The following is a 20,865-nucleotide window of genomic DNA, read 5'->3' as shown; positions in this document are numbered from 1 at the left end:
CAGATTCCAGGTCAACCAGGTTCCTTACCTGGGTCACTTACTCACAGATGATGGTGTGAAGACAGATCCAGACAAGACAAAGTCTGTATAACAGGTTTCCTTTCCTGTCGACAATCATCCTTTGCAGTGCTTCCTTAGTATGACAAATCATTTTTCCAAGTTCATTCCTTGTTACAGCTCCTCCACCAAGATGTCAAATGGTTTTGGCAGGAGTACAAGACTGTTGTGTTTAACAAGCTCAAGCAGGCCTCTCAGTCCCTCCGCTGCTACAATACTTTGATGTTTGAGCACTTGTACTCCTATCAGTAGATGCCTCCCAGCATGGACTTGGTGTCGTCTGCATCCAGAATGGCACATCAGTAGCCTTCGAACCTTCACTGACACTGAAACTTGTTATGTGCAAATCGAGAAGGAACTCTTTGCCCTCGTCTTCGCTTGTCAGAAATGTCATGAATTTGCATAGAGTTCTCCCATCAGTGTCAAAGCTGATCATCAGCCACTCATCACTATTCTTAAAAAACCTCTTCACTCTACCTCTGAACGTCTGTAGAACATGATGCTCCAGATTGATGTAGCACTACAGGCTAGGTGTGGTCTACAAACATGCTAAGGAGTTGGACCTTGCTGATGCGCTTTCCAGAGCCTTTCTATCCACTACTGAGCAGGCAGATTGTGAAGAGGACATTGACATCATGATCAAACAGTTACTTCCATCTAGTTGAATTGAAGAACTTAAAGATGCCCTATAGGCAGCTTCATGGTGTCATTATGAAAGGCTGGCCCCAGTCTTCAAAAGTGTTTCCCTCCTTTACAAGGGAGGAGCTAACCATCCAAGATGGACTGAAACTCCATGGCTAGCAATTAGTCATCTGCACCTCTCTGCAGAGTTACTATGCCAAGCAACTCCACCAAAGATACCCAGGGTTGGAAGCAACCAGATACAGGATGAAGGAGTCCCAATGCCGGCCCTCGATGTATGTGGACATGGAGAGGGAAGTATCCAGGTGCACTCCATGCAATTCACTCACGCATAATTAAAGCAAGGAACTATTGCACCTACATAAGTTCCTGGATCTCCCATGGTCATGCACAGTGGCTGGTATCATCTAATGGAATGGTAAACAGCACTCAGGCCTAGTCGACTCATACTCTGGATGGTTTGAGATTGACCACCTGCCAGACGTAAAGAGCAACACGGTGATAGGCAAGCTCAAGAGACACTTAGCCACACATGGCATCCCTCAGAGGATAATGACAGATAATATTCTCCAGTTCATTACCAGAGAGTTCAGGGATTTTGCACACACGTGCTACTTTGAGCATGTTACAAGCAATCCCCTGTACATACAGTCTAACAGCCTACAGAATGAATTGTCTGTTCAGCCAAGCACCTATTGAGAAATGTGCCTGAGGCCTCACAGATTCCTATTCTGCATTTCTCAGCCTGCAAAATGTGCCGAGACAGAGTCGGCCCTCGTCAACACAGAGAATGTTCTCCAGATGCACCATGATCACGATCCCCATAGTGAAGTCTCTTCTGCAACCCCAGTTCAAAACCCACATGAGTGGCATCCTTATCAAATGGTGATGAAGTGGAAAGAGGTTACAATCGAAATGCTAACCCACTCTGCCCTTGTGACATTGGGATGTCGCGGTACACAAAAGGTCACGGGCGGAATTCTCCCAGTCTGGGCCCGGGCTGTAGAATCCCCACAACCGGGCCACGCCATCCCGACGCCGGCAAGCGATTCTCCGCTAAGCGGAGAATCAACGCCATTGGCGCCGGCGCATTTGGCGCGGCACTGGTCGCTGTACACGGCCAGGCCTCCGATTCTCGGCCTGGGTCCCGCCGGCACCATCCACACCTAGTCGCAGCCAGCGGGAACTCTGCGCGCAGGGTCAGGGCCGGCCTGTGGGGGGGAGGGGTGGGAGAGAGAGGCTCCGACCCCGGGGAGGGGGGGGGGCGCCTCCGATGGGGCCTGGCCCACGATTGGCAGCCGCCGATCGGCGGGCCGGCCTCACGCTCCCCAGGCCTATTTTCATCCGTGCCGGCCCCTGAACTCCCACGCCATGTTGCGACGGGGCCGGCGCATTGAGGGAGGCCACCGCGCATGTGCGGGTTGGCACCGGCGCCACTGCGCACGCGCGGATCCCGCGGCCCACAGTTCGCGCCAGGATGGAAGGCAGGAGCGGCATGAACCGCTCCAGCAGCATGCTGGCCCGCTGTAGAGGCCAGAGTTGGTATTCCCAGCGGCCCGTTTACGCCATCGTGAAACGCAACGACTTTTCCAACTGCGTGGACACTCTGCGCCAAATGGGAGAATCCCGCCCCACGTGTCGGGTGTGCGGGAGTTTCCCCGGAGTGTGGGCAGAGCACACAGCATGAAAGGGCTGCTCAGTTATCAATAAACTTCCATTGCTACTAGTCCCTGGTCGCCAGATGCTCCAACTCAGTACTTCTCTACACCACGGAACTCAAAGATTCCAGCAGTTTTTCCTGCTCACTGCTAAGAAAACCATTAAATATCAAGGTCAAAAGCCGTGATACTTTCAGAGCAGCACATTAAATGCTGCTAATGCTGCCATTTGTTATCTCTGCCATGCACTGTTGACAACACGTTCACAACGCACCTTTAACAGCAAGTTGACAATGCTATAAACAGGAGCATGATCCAGAACAAATGCAAGTCTCATATTGAATATGTATTTGAAGGCCTTGTGCACTCTATCTGCAGTCTGTTGGAAAGGGGTGAAAACTGTTTGATTGTAAACCTGAACATACATAAAATTTCAGGAAAAGATTGCTGCATCGGCTGAACAAGAGATACAACACATTTTGTTCATTTGATGCATTAACAAATGTCTGTTTCTGTCACGCTGGTACATTTGTCAGTTGCACTCGATCACTGGGGGATATAATCAATCAACTGTCCTCTGTGCAATAATCAGTTCGGAAACACTAAACACCACTTTTTAAACATATTTTTTCATTATTTTTAAAGTGTTGCCTGTTCACATGAGAAATGGCATTAAATATTCATTTAAATATAAGAGTGGATTCCACAGGCTGGAAATGATCACCTGGAGAGAACACACAGGCCAGGATTTTCTGGCCTATCCCGCTGGTGGAATCTTCCGTTCCCGCCGAAGGCAAACACCCGTCGTCGGTACCCGGCCGACGAACAACGCATATGGCCATTGACTCTAGTGGGACGTGAGGAAAAGACCATTGGCTGATGGCAGGCATGCCCGGCCCACCCCCACTGCCCCCCCCCCCCCCCCCCCCCCCGGCTGGGTGGGTCGGAGTCGAGGGCAAAGTCCTCGCTTTTTAGTGAGAACAATTAAGTGGAACTCATGTTTTTCCATTCTTTTTTCAACAACTCACCCATTGGGAGCTAAATGATTGTTAGAATATATTTGAAGGATGTTTAAGTCTAGTTTACCATTCACATTCATAATGGCTCCTCTTTGCCCACTTGGGAGCACCTTGGGGGAAATTCCGTCAACATAAATTTTGTATTCCAGCAAAATGGGTTCGAGCTGGTTCACCATGGCCTGCGCTGATGATCCTGTTGGGAGTTTTCCCTTAATTTGAATAGGCTGTTGACACATCTAGAGCTTCAAATGAGGGAGTTAGGCCTTGATTAGGGAGTGGAAAATCCAGGACCACTCAAAGGCCCACAGCCTGCAACTAATAGAGTAAATCAAGGTGACAAACAGTTTAGTAATTGATAAAAATATTCAGAGTTGCTGTTCTGCCCTGGGATCACTACTTGTTTTCCCATCACTGTACACTGATATTCACAGACCCTCAGATACTTTGTGACGTGGGATTTCTTTATAAAATAGTGAGCTTTCTGACTAATGGTCGTGCTATAGTAACTTTAATTGATTGAGACTGGTCTTCTGACTGAAGCAGCTGATGGCCTTTAGTCAGTATTTGATGTAACTTCCTAACAACCTCCGCGGACCAAGTACAGATTTCTGAAACACTTACTGGCAGACATACTGGTTCCACAAACTCAACATGTTGGAAGCAAACATCTTTTGTGATGCTTCACTTTAAAGTTCCTCCAATCTAACCTCTTCTATTTCCTCCTTCTATAATAATAATACTCGCTTATTGTCACAAGTAGGTTTCAATGAAGTTACTGTGAAGAGCCCCTAGTCGGCACATTCCGGCGCCTGTTCGGGGAGGCTGGTACGGGAATTGAACCCGCGCTGCTGGCATTGTTCTGCATTACAAGCCAGCTGTTTAGCCCACTGTGCTAAACCAGCCCCTTCTGTTCGTAAAACAGAATGAGAGCATTTGGGTTTGTATTTATTATCATGTGTACCAAGGAACAATGAAAAGTATTGTTCTGCGTACAGTCCAGACAGATCGTTCCATACATGAAAAACATATGACATACGATAGATACACAATGTAAATACATAGACATCGGGTGAAGCATACAGAGTGAAGTGCTACACAGTACAGAAAAGGCGGGGAGAGATCAGTTCAGTCCAAAGGGGGTGATTTAGGAGTCTGGTAACAGTTCACATCAATAAATCTAGTTCTTCAGTCCCCAAAATAACTTCTACCAGTATTCATAATAAACGGCCAGTAAAGTCTTCAGAGAAATGAACAGCAGAATTTGATGTTCAGAAAATGTTTCACAAATACTTAGAACATTCTCCTCAGGATATAATGAGGTCAAATGGGGTAGCACGGTAGCACAGTGGTTAGCACTATGGCTTCACAGCGCCAGGATCCCAGGTTCGATTCCCGGCTTGGGTCACTGTCTATGCAGAGTCTGCACATTCTCCCTGTGTCTGCTTGGGTTTCCTCCGGGTGCTCCAGTTTCCTCCCACAAGTCCCGAAAGGCATGCTATTAGGTAATTTGGACATTCTGAATTCTCCCTCAGTATACCTGAACAGGTGCTGGAATGTGGCGACTAGGGGCTTTTCACAGTAACTTAATTGCAGTGTTAATGTAAGCCTACTTGTGACAATAAGGATTATTAAAAAACCAATCAGGAGAAATTGCATGGAGGACTTGGGTCACTCCCAGCCATCTCTGTTTACATGCTGACACGATAGGCTATATCAGAGGACAATACCAGAGGGTTTGGCTGACTATTTGTGCACCTCTTACTTCCTTTGTTCCACTAATTATTGGCAAATTTCAGACTGCCTGATTATTTTGGTTGGCCTTTTCTTGAGTCAGACATTTTTTGCTTGTAGTATGTCCGGAACGGCATCATCAGCCACTCTGACTACTGTTCAGTCTCAATATGAATTCTGACTTAAATTTGCTGCAGTTACAGCCCTTTTCCAATCTGTATAATTAATTTATGAAAGGGTCAATAGATTCTCTGTGCTGATGGACTCGCTTGTTGAACTTTGCTTGTTCAAACATTTGATTACTTCTTAAATTAAAGTAGGCATCAAAGGATTTCAGATGCCATTGATGTCACTGGCTATCGAACTGGCAGACTACACTCGTGCTTTTGCATGTTCAGCCTCTGCCTTCTCATCTAATCCTGAAGCTATCATGTCTTTTGACAATCCTTTATGTCAAAATCCCTCATTCTGCACTGTCTGGCCTTTGTATCAGCCCAAATTGATCTCGTAAGGTTGATTTATTATCCCATTGTTGCTTAAGATGGTGCTTCAGTCAGCATTTTCCCAGTATAGCTTCTCATGTTCGTTGTTAGGTATTGGTGGACTCTCAGAGCAATTGTACGCCTGACCTCAAAAGGACTGATTCCTTGCAGTGAATTTTTTATTCAAAGATGTGGACACTTAAGAATGTTTTCAGTGTATGTTCAGGTGGCTGTCTTTAGAACTTTGGGCAAAATCTTCTGATGTTTTTGCAGATGGGATGGGGTAAAAATGGGGTTGGGGGGTGAGGTGAGGCTAGGAGGAGCCATTGGCCCCAAAGACAGCTTCCTGCACAGCAGCATTAGCCACTCAGTGCAATGAAATGTTAAGAAGTGAGTGCCACCATGTTATGCTGGCAAGGCGTGCTCTGATTGAGACCAGTGCCTGGAGCAATGCCAGGGACAGTGCCAGGGTATGGTCAGAGCCATGACCCTCTTTCCCACCCCCTCGGGCCTGTAGTCACCTGTGTGTCTCCAGTGGGTTCCGGTAACCAGGTGCATGTCGAGCCCTACTGTGATCCACATTGGTGCGAATGGGCACTCCAACATGTGGGTTGACTATCAGGTGTAAAGGCCTGATACTTATATTTAAATCTATGCAGAGGAGAACCCAGGCTTGCAAAGTTAATATTCCAGTTAAGTCACTGGTAGGAGGGGGGTAAGGACTGTTGATCGGGAAAATCCCACCAGTGTAAATGCCATTTTGGGTTGCCCAATAAATTTCCAGCCCCCATGCCATATCCACCCACCGAAAACAGGAGCAGAAAATACTCCCCCTTTGATTTTTCCAACAGAGCTTGGCCGTCACAAGGAATGAGGCTGTCTCTGAACCCGTGCTGGCCACAGTGATAAACAAAATGGACTACTCTGACTAATTAATACCATGAGACATTTAAAGATTGGTTCAGCCTGAGAACTGAAATTTGTACTCATCCTTGCTATGCCAAAAGCTCTTATACGACACCTCCCTCTTTACCCAACATATTTACAGCTTTTCCATTATTGTTTCATATTCCGGCATCTTCACTTCTGTCTTTATCCAAGAGTTTCCACCATGTTGCAAGGGTTTGCCTCATGCAGAGGTTTGGAGGCTTGTAAGTACTATTTATTGGTAACACGTAACTTTGTACATATCATAGCATCACTACAGTGCGGATGGCGGCCATTTGGCCCATCGAGTCTGCATTAACCTTCAGAAAGAACACCCTACCTGGACCCCCCCCCCCCCCCCCCCCACCCACCCTATCCCCTGTAACTCCACATATGGGCAATTTTACCATGGCCAATCCTGCTAACCTGCACATCTTTGGACCGTGGGAGGACACTGAGCACCTGGAGGAAACCCACGCTGAAACGGGGAGAAAGTGCAAACTCCACACAGTCACCCAAGGTCTGAATCAAACCCGGGCCTCTGGCACCGTGAGGCAGCAGTGCTAACCACCATCCACCGTGCCGCCCCCAGACAGCCCAGATTATGGATGGAATTCCCTAAAAAAATGACTAAGTGTTATTTCTATCACACTTCTCCCACACTTAGTCATTTATTTTACAGCCGGGATAATTTGCGCTGAAAATGTGATGGTGTGGGACCTGAAGACATCGGAAAAGCCTGATCCCCCGAGATCTGGGTGCCATTTTTAAAAAAAATTAGAGTACCCAATTTATTTTTCCAATTAAGGGGCAATTTAACATGGCCAATCCACCTACCCTGCACATCTTTGGGTTGTGGGGGTGAAACTCACGCAAACACGGGGAGAACTCCACACGGTCAGTGACCCAGGGCCAGGATCGAACCTGGGACCTTGGCGCTGTGCTAACCACTGTGCCACCATGCTGCTGGGGCGCATTTGTAAAGGTCCCCCAAGTGAGCGACACCACTCAATGAGGTGCCATGATGGCACTTCCAGGGTGCCAAGGGCTACTGTCAGGACACTGTCCAGCCCCCTGGTGTGGTCATCATGTTTATTCAGTGAATGCAACAGTGGCTCAAGAAGGTCCTCATTGAGGAACCCTTGCTCTTTAATGTCCGAGTGGTGCCAGCTGCTTCTCCAGTTCCTCCAGTACAGGTATTCTGTTCAGGCACCAGAGATTGAAAAAGATCCAGTCTAAAAAAATAATAATTCAGACAGAGCACACCTGGTCTTGCTAGGAAGTACTTCAGAGCAGAAAAAAATCCACAGTAGAAAAAAATAGAGTCAGACAGGACACTTGCTCAAAAGAGGAAGCAATTCAGTGTTAATGGACTGTGAAATGTTCAAAACAAAGATGTGGAGGTGCCGGCGTTGGACTGGGGTGAGCACAGTAAGAAGTCTTACAACACCAGGTTAAAGTCCAACAGGTTTGTTTCAAATCACTAGCTTTTGGAGCACTGCTCCTTCCTCAGGTCACTGTCCAGCCCCCTGGTGTGGTCATCATGTTTATTCAGTGAATGCAACAGTGGCTCAAGAAGGTCCTGAGGACCTGAAGAAGGAGCAGTGCTCCAAAAGCTAGTGTTTGAAACAATCCTGTTGGACTTTAACCTGGTGTTGTAAGACTTCTTACTGTGTTCAAAACAAACAAAGCTAACCCTCCTTTGAGATAGCCTTCAGCTGTCAATCAAGCAGCTTGTAAAAGTCAATGAGGTGTGAAATTCAATGTAAACAACCAAGTACAAAGGGATAAAAGAAGGCATATTGCAACATTGAAACCAAAGAGCCTATTGAAACTTCAAGGGGAGTGAGATGGTATATAAATAATCAAGTACAAAGGGATAAAAGAAGGCATACTGCAATAGTCTTCAGCCATTAGAATTCACTCTACATGCTATCAAGAAACAGTTGAAGGCACGGATACTGCTAAGGCTATGAGTCCTGACAATATTCCAGCAATAGTCCTGAAGGTTTGTACTCCAGAACTTGCTACACCCCTAGCCAAGATGTTCCAGGACAACTGTAACACTGGTATCTACCCGGCAATATGGAAAATTGCCCAGGTCTGTCCTATACACAAATAACAGGAAAAATCCAAGCCAGCCACTTACTGCCCTATCAGTCACTCCATCATCAGTAAAGTGATTGAAGGAGTCATCAACAGTGCAATTCAAGTGGCACTAACTCAGCAATAAGCTGCTCACAGACACTCAGTTTGGGTTCTGCCAGGGTCACTCAGCTCCTGACATCATTACAGCATTGAGTCAAACATGAAGAAAAGAGCTGAATGCCGGAGGTGAGGTGAGAATGACTGACCTTGACAATAAGGCAGCATTTGACTGAGTACGGTATCAAGGAGCCTGAGCAAAACTGGAGTGAATAGGAATCAGGGGGAAACTCTCCACCCGGTTGGAGTCATACCTGGCACAAAGGAAGATGGAAGATGGTTGTGGTGGTTGGATGTCAATCACCTCAGCTCCAGGACATCGCTGCAGGAGTTCCTCAGGGTAATGTCCTCGGCCCAACCATCTTCAGTTCCTTTTTCAGTGACCTCCCTTCCATCGTAAGTTCAGAAGTGGGGATGTTCGCAGATAACTGCACAATGTTGAACACCACTTGCGACTCCTCAGATACTGAAGCAGTTCATGTCCAAATGCAGCAACACCTGGATAAACCAGGCTTGGGCTCACAAGTGGCAAGTAACAGTCACGCCACACAAGTGCCTGACAATGACATCTCCTACAAGAGAGATGTGCAGGTTAGATGGATTGGCCATGATAAATTGCCCCATTTGTCCAGGAATGTGCAGGTTAGGTTACAGGGTTACGGGTATAGGGCAGAGTAGATAGATGCAGCCTCGTTGGGCCGAATGGCCTCCTTCTGCACTGTGGGAATCCGATGAAGAGAGGATCTAACTATCTAACTATCGCTCCTTGACATTCAATGGCATTCCCATTGCTGAACTCCGCACAATTAATATCCGGGGGTGACAGTTGATCAGTAACTGAACTGGAGTAGCCATATCAATATTGTGGCTACTCAGAGCAGGTCAAAGGCCAGGACTCCAATGACTTCCAAAAGCCCGGTCAACATCTACAAGGCATAATTTGGGAGTGTAATGGGATACTCGCCACTTGCTTGGATGAGTACAACTCCAACAACATTCAGGAAGCTTGACAACATCCAGGACAAAACAGCCCGCTTGTTTGATCCCCCTTCCACAAACTTTCAAATCCTCCACCAGCAATGAACAGTGGCAGTCATGTGTACCATCTACAAGATGTACTGCAGTAACTCACCAAGGTTCCTTAGACAGCATCTCCCAAACCCATGACTGCTACCAACTAGAAGGCCAAGAGCAACAGATACCTCGGAACCGCACCCCCTGGAGGTTCCCACTCACCATTCTGACTTAGAAATATGTCGCCGTTCCTTCACTGTCGCTGGGTCAGAATCCTGGAAGTCCCTCCCTAATAGCACTGTGGGTGTACCCACACCTCAGGGACTGCAGCGGTTCAAGAAGGCAGCTCACCACCACCTTCTGAAGGGCAATTAGGGATGGGCAATAAATACTAACCGGTGAAGCCCATATCCCGTAAAAATGAATTTTAAAAATCATTGAAACCACAGTGCCTCTTGAAACTTCAAGGGGAGTGAAATGCTTCTCCTAGAAACAAGCTGCAGAATGGCTCTGTCCTGTGAGAGGAATTTAGGACAGACAGACCATAAAAGCTGTGATTTGCCTTGTTCTGGGGTGTTAAACATGAAATAAAGCAGGCTTCAAGGCTTCACAGACCCAAAGTGACCCCACGCCAGGTGAGGCTCCCAACCTGGTTCCCTCCATCTCAGCCCGAGCCCCTCAAACCCCAACTTAAAGGACACTGCCACAACATCTGTCCAGTGGCTGCTGTGCCCTTGTACTTCCTGGAAGTACTCCCTGGAAGTAAGCAGAGAGGGGTATTCACCTCCTTCCTCCCTCTTGGAGTCCATGGTGCCTGGTCCCCGCTTTTAAAGACCAGTAGTAGTTTGGCCGCAGGTGCCTTCCATTTGGCGGGGCTGGAGGGTGTAGTGATCTCTATATATGTAAATACATGATTAGTTAATGTGCAGTCAGTACAGTCAGATGATCACTAGGTGGAAACACTAACAGGGACTATCTAAGCAGTTCCCTGCTCTCTCTCCCTCTCTTCTTCGTGTGTAATGCAGCTAGAAGATTATCATAGAATTTACAGTGCAGAAGGAGACCATTCGGCCCATCGAGTCTACACCAGCTCTTGGAAAGAGCACCCTACGCAAGGTCAACACCTCCACCCTATCCCCATAACCCAGTAACCCCACCCAACACTAAGGGCAATTTTGGACTAAGGGCAATTTATCATGGCCAATCCACCTAACCTTCACATCTTTGGACTATGGGAGGAAACCGGAGCACCCGGAGGGAACCCACGCTCACACAGGGAGGATGTGCAGACTCCGCATAGACAGTGACCCAAGCCAGAATCGAACCTGGGACCCTGGAGCTGTGAAACAATTGTACTATCCACAATGCTACCGTGCTGACCAACTCAGAGTGTTGTGTATTATATTCGTTGTTAATTTAATCTAATCTAAGTTAATTCTACTACTAGTCAAAGTATTAAAGTAAAGAACTCACAAGTATGTTATTTAGTTACTCAATAAATAATTTGTCATCAACTGGAAGACTTCGACTGTTTATCATCAAGTTAAGTATAACTCGGCAAGACAAACGAGTAGCATATATATTACACCCCTGTAATATAACAGAGTGGAGGGGGTGGGGGGCAGGAGAATACCGGCAGGCCGCTGCATTGAACTTTAATATCACTAATGAGATTAAAATGAATGCAAATTAGCTATGATCTGTTTCTCGCCCTCTAGGGGCGAGATCCTGACCACAGCCACTGGAGCGGTCCGGGAGATTCAGAAACTGTTTTGTGCCCGAAAAAGTCTCCAGGCTATCCGTCTATTCTCCCAACATACCAGGATTTGCACTGAGCACGGTATGGCTGGAGAATCACCCTCTATGATTTAACTCCAAGCTTACTTTGATACAGATCTCTGCATACTCTCTCAGGCCCTTTGTCATATGACCCTTTACATCACACTTTAGGTGTCACTGTTCTCCAGTCCCACATTAACTCTTGCTATGCCAAACACCCGCCCACCACACATTATTTGGCCCAGCCTTTAATCACCGCCACCAGTGTGGTCCATCGGGGAGGGCCTTCAGGGAACGTCATGAGGCCGTCCCAACGGCGTGCGATGTACTCCTCGATGACCTACTTTGGAGGGGGCGAAGCATCCAAAAACAGACGCCGTCCCCAATTCGGTCGAAAACGGGGATTCTCCGTCCGATAGCCAATTACGATGTAGGTGTCGACAATTGGAGAATCCTGCCCACTATATACATGTGAGTAGATGCAGTAGTATCTGTTCCTCCATTTATTTTGTATCACCTATTCATCTCTAGATGTAGTAATCTTACCTTGTTCCTCCTTTTAATAGTCAAAATAAATTTACAGCTTATCAAAATAAACTATTTTTAAAGCTACATAAACATCAAACTGTTTACAATGTCCAGACCACAGACTGTATCTATTAACAGACTTCTGGTGTTTAATTTTACAATGTCACAGCTTGATTCTTAGTATAATGTGGTTTTCATCCTCAACATGCAGGACCATTTAGAAGCAGGCATTTGATTGATGTATAATAGCTCTGTACGAGCTCCTAAGCCTCTATATTTGTGGCAGTCTTTGGGCTGATGTCTTCATTGCTGTCTACACCTCAGTATTTGTTTTTGGAGGAAACCCAGTAGGCACAAAACTAGTACATGTCTCACAACTGAAAGACTTGAGTATGACTCCAAGGCTTAACTGACATTAGTTCTCACGGAATGGTGGCACAGTGGTTAGCATGGCTGCCTCACAGCACCAGGGATCTGGATTCAATTCCGGCGTTGGATGACTGTGTGGAGCTTCCACGTTCTACTCATGTCTGTGCGTGTTTTTCTGGGATCTCCAGTTTCCTCCCACAGTCCAACGATGTGCACATTAGATGGTTTGGCGATGCTAAATTGCCCTTTGGTTGCAGGGATAGGGTGGGGTTACGGGTATAGGGTGGGATTGAGTGAGCCTTGGTAGGATGTCCCTCCAGAGGTTTGGTGCAGACACGATGGACTTTCTGTCCTCCTTCTGCACTGTAGGAATTCAAAGGTTTCTATGGGTGAGGGGGGAGGCGGTCTTGGGAGGAAGATCATTAAATAAAATAACATCCTGTATTTCTACAAACTGCTTTATGTTAACACCACGGTTAACATAACAGCACGGTAGCACAATGGTTAGCACTGTGACTTCACAACTCCAGGGTCCCAGGTTCGATTCCCGGCTGGGCCACTGTCTGTGTGGAGTCTGCACGTTCTCCCCGTGTCCGCGTGGATTTCCTCTGGGTGTTCCTGTTTCCTCCCGCAAGTCCCGAAAGATGTGATGTTAGGTAATTTGGACATTTTGAATTCTCCCTCTGTGTAACCGAACAGGCGCCGGAATGTGGCGACTCGGGGCTTTTCACAGTAACTTCATTGCAATGTAAGCCGACTTGTGACAATAAAGAGTATTATTATGATGAATATATTTCACAAATATTTTGATCAAATATCAGAATGAGAACAAAAGTAACCGTTCTAAATGTAATTGCCTTATGTTACAAAATGGCTTAAGAAGATATCTCCTTTATATGAGTGATTCTGAAGAAGTTCAGCCGATAAAGTCTTTAGTACCTTACAGTCTTTGCTTCTCTTACTAATGGATGGACCAGAAATCTTCGCCTTATGTCCAGGCAGCTGTGAGAATGGGCTTTCAATATAAATGTAATGACCAGCTGGATTTCTTAGGGTGTGGTCAGTCGCTGGACTTGTACTCCATGTCGGTGTACTGCCCTGTTTAAGGGTCCAGTCAAAGTTATCATTTCTCCATTGTCTCCAAGAGCACAGATCAAATTCAAAATCACAGTGCCCCAAACTTGTACCTGTAAATGAAATAAGTCTCATTACGTTTTTCTAATAGTTTTGCTGTTTTAAATTATACGGCGGTGTTAGTACCACACCATTTTTATATTGTGTTATTGTAACACAGATCAGAAAAAATCTCTTGGGAGCCTAAGAATTCGCAAGCCAACATTCTGGCATTAATGTCAGGATTTGTCGACCAGGGACATCCGCCAGAAACTTCTCCAGATGTGCCGGGTATGGAAGGTTTCCTCATTAGCATTTTAACATCTGGTCGCACTATTCGGGCATCCACTAGAAATGGGGAGGCTATCCACTCTCTAGACCGTCAGTGGCATTTGGATCCTGGCTTATTCTCAAGGCATGTTGTCATACCCATGGCTTTATGAGGCTAATTGTTTCCATCTTTTGTGCCATTGATGCTGGCTGGATGAAGGGCAGTTGCTACTGCTGCATCTCCTCCCTGCTTTCTTTTTAAATCATAGAATTTACAGTGCAGAAGGAGGCCATTTGGCCCATCGAGTCTGCACCGGCTCCTGGAAAGAGCACCCTACCCAAGGTTAACATCTCCACCCTATCCCCATAACCCAGTAACCCCACCCAACACTAAGGGCAATTTTGGACACTAAGGGCAATTTATCATATCCAATCCACCTAACTTGCACACCTTTGGACTGTGGGAGGAAACCGGAGCACCCGGAGGAAACCCACGCACACACGGGGAGGATGTGCAGACTCCGCACAGACAGTGACCCAAGCCGGAATCGAACCTGGGACCCTGGAGCTGTGAAGCGATTGTGCTACCCACAATGCTACCGTGCTGCCCATAAATGGTTGCAAGTACGCACCATTGAAAATACTGAGGGACCCAGGCTTGATCACAGTGGGTAAAATTTTCATTCAAGCTCACTTACACAGAGTTAAAGTCTTGTCCATTAAATCCAATAACGCCAATGGCAGACAATCCCAGTCGGCAAATCCTGCCACCTACTTTAGGATGTGGAGCCTGTGGATTTTCCGTTCATTTGACACTAATACTTTGGGACACACTGAGGTCATGAGAGACAGCATATAAATGAAGGTCTTCCTTTCTTTTTAATCTATAAGCAGATCATTGACTGATTTTGGGAGCAATGAAATTAGAGGTACTGCTGTCAATGAACTGCTTTGGCGTGCTTCCCACCTAGTTTATTGTTGCTTTGAAAGGATCTTCTGAGATCTCTCCAAAGCAAGTTGTTAGATGCATTGATTGAGTTAGAGTGATAGAGGAAAAAAAAATTCTTTGAAACAAACTGAACTACATTTAGACATCATCCAAAACATGAGGTAATTGCAGCAATCATGACTTGTTTGTTCCAAATATCAGATAAGGAACTCCACCACTGAGGTTGGGCAGAGGTAAAGGGATACATTTTGAGGGTCGGTGGGGATGTACTGCCCTCAGGAAGAACAGTCAGTTACAAACCTTTTAAAATTTTGCTCTGCAGCAATAATACACTGCAGTTAGCCTTAACAAGCTGGACTTTTGCCCCTCAGTAGGAGGACGTCCCACCTTTGGACGGGGTGAGGGAGGCAAGGGGTAGGTTTTGGAGGCCAAGTGGGGAGGCACAAAACAAGTGTACGATCTTGGAGGGGTGTACTCCAATGCACACAGGGCACCCTTCATCCCCATACCAAAGATTGTAACCCCCTCACCTCCCCTTCGCACACTTCATCAACTTTGGTCAACTCCAGCCCAATGTTTTTTGCCTCTTTTTATTAGTCTGTTTGTCTGTAATGACATACGTAAAAATTAATGGATGGATTTCAATGAAACATGGAACAAGGATAGGGCATGGCCTATTGAAGAAATGTTTAATGTTTGGCAAAGATCCAGATCATGGAATTCTTTATAGGATCCATTAACATTGGAAGAATGGGCAAATTGACTTTTTAAATAGTGTTATGGGGTGGTTTATTTAGAATGTTTTTGTTTGTTCCAGAATGTTGTGGATTGCCTCAGTTGCTCTGGTGGAATTTGTCACAGCTGTCAAAATGTGAGTTTTCAGAGAAGGTAGTTTGGAGGTGGATTCGCGGAGGTTTATTCGCCTGAATTCTCCTCAGTTTGATGGAAGTTATTAATAAAAATATACATTTTTTTTCATATTTGTAGTTACAGAACATAAACTGGGCAGGGGAAATCCTCAAGGAAGAACTATGTAATTTTAATACATGTTGAACCAACAAAGTGAAGTTGAGGAATGTGCTCTATTGAGTGCCCTCTTCATCTGTTAATCAGAATTCCAATACGGGCTGAATTCTCCGCTCCCGGGAAAAATCGGGAGGGCCGTCGTGAACTCTGCTGAGTTTCACGACGGCCTCGGAGGCCGCTCTTCGCCCCCTATTCTCCCCTCCCGGCGGGGCTAGGAGCGGCGCTCCGTAAATGTCGGCCGCGGGTGCGTCGCGCCGTGAATGACGTGGCCGGCGCACCTAATGACGTCAGCCGCGCATGCGCAGGTTGGCCGGCATGAACGCGCGCATGCGCGGTGGTCATCTTTCCCCTCAGCCGCCCTGCAAGATGTGGCGGCTTGATCTTGCGGGGCGGCGGAGGGGAAATAGTGCGTCCGATTTGGACGCTGGCCCGATGATCGGTGGGCACCAATCGCGGGCCTGTCCCCTCCCGAGCACAGTCGTGGTGCTCTTTCCTTTCTAGGCCACCTACAAGCCCCAAACGGGCTTCTCACTCCCGTTTCACGACGGCAATGACCATGTGTGTTTGCCGCCGTCGTGAAACGGCTGCGAACGGCAGGCCGCTCGGCCCATCTGTGTCGGAGAATCGCCGTTCGCCGTGAAAAACGGCGAGCGGCGATTCTTCCGAGCGGGGAGGTGAGGGGGGAGAATCGCGAGGGGGGCGCGAGGGGGGCGTGAATTTTGTCGGGGGCCCCTCCCACGATTCTCCCACGCCGCGTGGGGAGCGGAGAATTGCGCCCGTTAAATTGAGGTTCCATCTGCTTGGATAGTGCTCGAACAAAGGCAGGTGTTCTTACTATGGGCCACATCTTCCATGTCTCCATCCAAAATATCCTATGCCATCAAGCAATTCTGTCAAGATGAATTCAAATGTAAATCTCAACAAAACTATCCCAGTACATTTGATTTAATTTTACCATCTCAGATCGTTACTTGCCTTGATCAGCCTCAGCTTGGTATGGAACAATAGAATTACCCAAAAGTACAAGAAATGGAAGATCCAAGAGAACTTGGACTTGTATCAGATGTTTGCTTGTGCAATTGCTATAAACAGCTATGTTAGCATTTGTTTCTGTTGGGCTCTGGATACAATAGACTTGGATTAGATGGATTGAACTGAAGTGATCTGAATATAAATCAAGATTTGCTTATTTATTCACACAGAAGCTGAATAGCGAACAAAATCATCGTAACTATGGCCGAAGGTGTAAGGCCAGGTAAACATATGTGCAGTGATCACTGCACTATTGGTTTTGTCATCAGGCCAATAGGCATTAAGAACAGAGCTATGTAATTTTGGCAGAGTGTATTTTCTTTCTATGCATAAGACGTAAAACAAAACAATAAATCCACTGTGTGACATAGTTATCAAAGAATAGCATCTGGAAATTCAATGAATTTATCTTTTAACAGCTGATTGAAGATTAAATCTGCATGGTTCATACAAGCTTGTTAATTACTTACTGCAGATGACTGGATGCTCATCAGAATGATCAGCACAGTCATTGTTGAAGTCACAGAGCTGGTCTTTAGGGATACAATACTTGTTAGCACATGAATACTCTTCAGAGTTGCACTGTCTGTCTGGGATCAGAAGGGAAGCACAATTTTCAAAGGAAATGTCATCCACTGTGATATCGCCCATGTAACTCACACCTCGCTTGGCTCTGAAGACAATCTGTAAAGATTTGACAAGCAAACAGTTATTATCATCTACTGCTTATTCATGATGACATTTAAGGTGCCTATATAACAGAACTACATAATCTTTACAGTGCAGAAGGAGGCCCATCGAGTCTGTTCTGGCTCTCTGAAAGACCACTCTACTTCGTCCCACTTCCCTGGCTTATCCCCGAAACCTTTCACATTCATTCTTTCCAGATAGCAATCCAATTTTCTTTTGAAAACCATGATCAAACCCAACTCCGCCAGCCTCACAGGAGATTTGTTCCTGACTCAAATCACTCTCTTTTTCTTCATATCACTTTTACTACTTTCGTTAATTTTTTTAAACCTGTGTCCTCTGGTTCTTGATGACCTCTTCAGTTGGAACAGTTTCTCACTATCTAGCCTGTCCATACCTCTCAGGGTCTTGAATACCTCTATCAAGTCTTCCCTCAGCCTTCTTTTCTCGAAGGAAACAGTCCCAACCTCTCCAATCTATCCTTGTTGCTACAGTTCTTTCTTCTTGGAATCCTCTGTCCTCTCACCTTCACATCCAACATCAAGTATGGCTCCCAGAACTGGACGTAGTAATCCAGATGAGGCCTGACTAGTGTCTTGTTCAAGTTCAACAAGATCTCCTTACTCTTGTACTCAATGCCTAATTAATAAAGCCTAAACTACCAAATGCTTTATTAACCACTCTCTCTACAAACCCTGCCATCTTCAATGACTTATGTCCATATACTGTGAGGTCCCTCAGTTCTGCACCTCTTTTGGAGTTTCTTTAGTTATTTTATATTGTCTCTCCATATTCCTCCTGCCAAAGTGAATCACCTCACATTTCTCTGCATTGAACTTCATCTCCTTGATGTCACATTAAGTAAAAGCTGCCTTAATTTCAAGGACAGTCCCTCTCGCCGCACGTTTTGCGTTTGTCCATGCTTGGACTAAGACTGTAATGTGGTCAGGAGGCTTTGGAGTAGTAGTATTGTCACTGGACTAATAATTCAGAGACCTAAGGTAATGCTTCGGTGACCTGGGTTCAAATCCCACCACGGATTATAGTGAAATTTGAATTCAATAAAATGATTCTAGAATTAAAAGTCTAATGATGACCATGAAGCCATTGTCGTAAAAGCCCATCTGGTTTGTTGATGTCATTTAGGAAATTAAATCTGTTGTTTTTACCTGGCCTAGCGGCCAATATGTGACTCAAGTCCAGATCCACAGCAATGTGGTTCACTTATAAATTCCCTCGGGGATGGGCAATAAATGTTGGCCCAGCCAACGACGCCCACATCCCATGAATAAAAGAAAACATTAGGAATTGGTAAGTGAGCGGAGATAATGGAGCTCCACCTGCAGCATGTACATTTGGACTTAATGAAGTGTGTTGACTGGATGGTGGGTTGGATTTTCTGGTAATCGTCGAGAATCTAAGGACCCTTAAAAATGGCAGACGGGACCCAATTCTGGGTGCCAGCCCCCATTGCATCCAATTTCAAAAGTGCAACAGAAGCCTGAGGGCAGTGATCCTACTCCCTGCGTTCCTGACTTGGCCAGCTCCATTGTGGAGGTAGGGTCAGCATCTCCCATGTAAGCCCATTTCTCAAGGACGTGTGGTTCATTGCCTCTCAGAGGAGTTGTGCACCACAAACTAGATGATGGAATCTTTTGAAATATAACATCAAAAGGGTTTGCCCATGCCACCCATCCAGTTCTATACGGCCCCTCGTGCACTCTGTGCCAACTATGTCCCTTCACAAATGCCCTGAGGCTTTTCATTACCTCCATGCCAACTCGTAGCACTTCTATGCCAATTCACCTGATATACACTCTGTATAGAACCAATGGTCCCTATAGTAACCACGGCATGTGTGGAAAAACTTAAAAAACCAGTCACTCATAACTTCCTTAAACATTCCGCTGTTATTATAACCCTATAAAATTGTCAATCAATCAGACCTTTAAAGTGTCAATAGCAGAAACTACAAGTACTGACACCCTGTTATCTTGTTTAAATAAACTTTGAGCCATTGACAAAATAGATCCAGGAAAATAGCTGTCAATAAAGCAATATTTTCCCTTGTGTGCACCTATTTCAACATACTATTGGATGTCAGGACTCTTAATTGCTTAATTAAAGTGCAAGAAATCTGAAATAGGGATACAACCTATCTTGAATCCTCAAACTTATAGCTTTAACAAAACAGATTGAGGGATGTGTGACCAATCTAAGCTTTATCATTTAAATATTATAACATCGCTACATGCCTTCATTCTCTTTTTAACGACAGCTGCAGTTTTGCAGACCTCAACAAACAATGCAGCCTAAAGGAAGAAATGCAGCTGTATCCATGAAGTAAGTGCCTTTGAAGTATGGCTTGTGGGCCAGTAGTGAGTGTTTTCACCAGGCCACCAAATCAGACCAGTTAAGCTCTCTCTCCATAACCATGATCTGTTTGCTCCTACCATCTGAACCCCTTCAACTACAATCAGGTCCTTCCCTGACCAACTACATCTTTCCAAATGTCAACTGCTTACTTTGACCATCATAGGACATTCCAGCTTACTTCTGACAATCAACTGCTCCCCCAACCACCATGAGACATTACACCATTCACCATCAACCGCCTCTGGTACACCATCAGAACCCTTGCCACTGAACACCCCAATTGGGAGCTCTCAGAACAACATCTGACCAAATCTCCTCCCCCCACCCCCTCTCCAGACCCCCGTGATTGGAAAATGCCCCAGAACTTTCTCCTGTTCCCCCATGTGACCCTACCCCTGCTGGCTTCATCCCTGTGAATCAGGGATTTCCCCTTGAAAATCCTCAAAGTTTGCCAATCGGGCTACCTGATTTCTGCAGTGAAATTCTACAGGACATAGCAAAACCGATGTACCATTCTTTCGTTTTTCCTCACAACACGGCAACTGAGCCCCTCCCCCTCACAATATTCAACTTTGTATTAAAATCCAAGTTCTAGGCCTGGATTCCACCCTCCCCCCACACCACAGCAGGTTTTCAATTGGCAGAGAGGGCTCGTCATTGGCTGAGGGTGGGAATCTTTCAATCCTGCTGTTAACAATGGTGTTTTGCGTTGCTTGCCACCTGTGCCACTGGGGAACCCATCAGCCAATGATGATCTGCCTTCATTGATGGAAAATACAAATAACAAGAAGCTACGCCAAAGCTATGTAGAAATTAGTTCATCCCCATACGGAGTATTGTGCCTAATTTTGGACTCCAAGCTTGGGGAAGTGCATAAGGTATTTTGGGAGGGTTGAGGAGATCGCACATCACAGGTACATGGATAAACTAGACTGCGGTTGGAATTTGATCATTTTGTCACTTTTGTCACTCAGCCAGCACCACTGCCGTCTTTCCTG

At 46.0% G+C, this 20,865-nt stretch overlaps 1 protein-coding gene across 1 annotated transcript in view; it reads right to left on the bottom strand.

Moving 5' to 3' along the window:
• Positions 1–20,865, bottom strand: part of malrd1 (MAM and LDL receptor class A domain containing 1) — a 499,008-nt gene that overhangs the window by 249,883 nt on the left and 228,260 nt on the right. Inside the window, exons 23-24 of the mRNA XM_038796452.1 lie at positions 17,272–17,485; positions 13,351–13,598 (exon numbers count right to left, since the gene is read on the bottom strand). Of these exons, the coding sequence (XP_038652380.1) occupies positions 13,351–13,598; positions 17,272–17,485 (462 nt within the window). The remainder of the gene's footprint in view (positions 1–13,350; positions 13,599–17,271; positions 17,486–20,865) is intronic.

Source organism: Scyliorhinus canicula, chromosome 5, assembly GCF_902713615.1.
Source record: "Scyliorhinus canicula chromosome 5, sScyCan1.1, whole genome shotgun sequence".
Taxonomy (NCBI): domain Eukaryota; kingdom Metazoa; phylum Chordata; class Chondrichthyes; order Carcharhiniformes; family Scyliorhinidae; genus Scyliorhinus; species Scyliorhinus canicula.
Note: the sequence above shows the minus strand (reverse complement) of the source record. Positions and strands in the feature narration are given on the sequence as shown.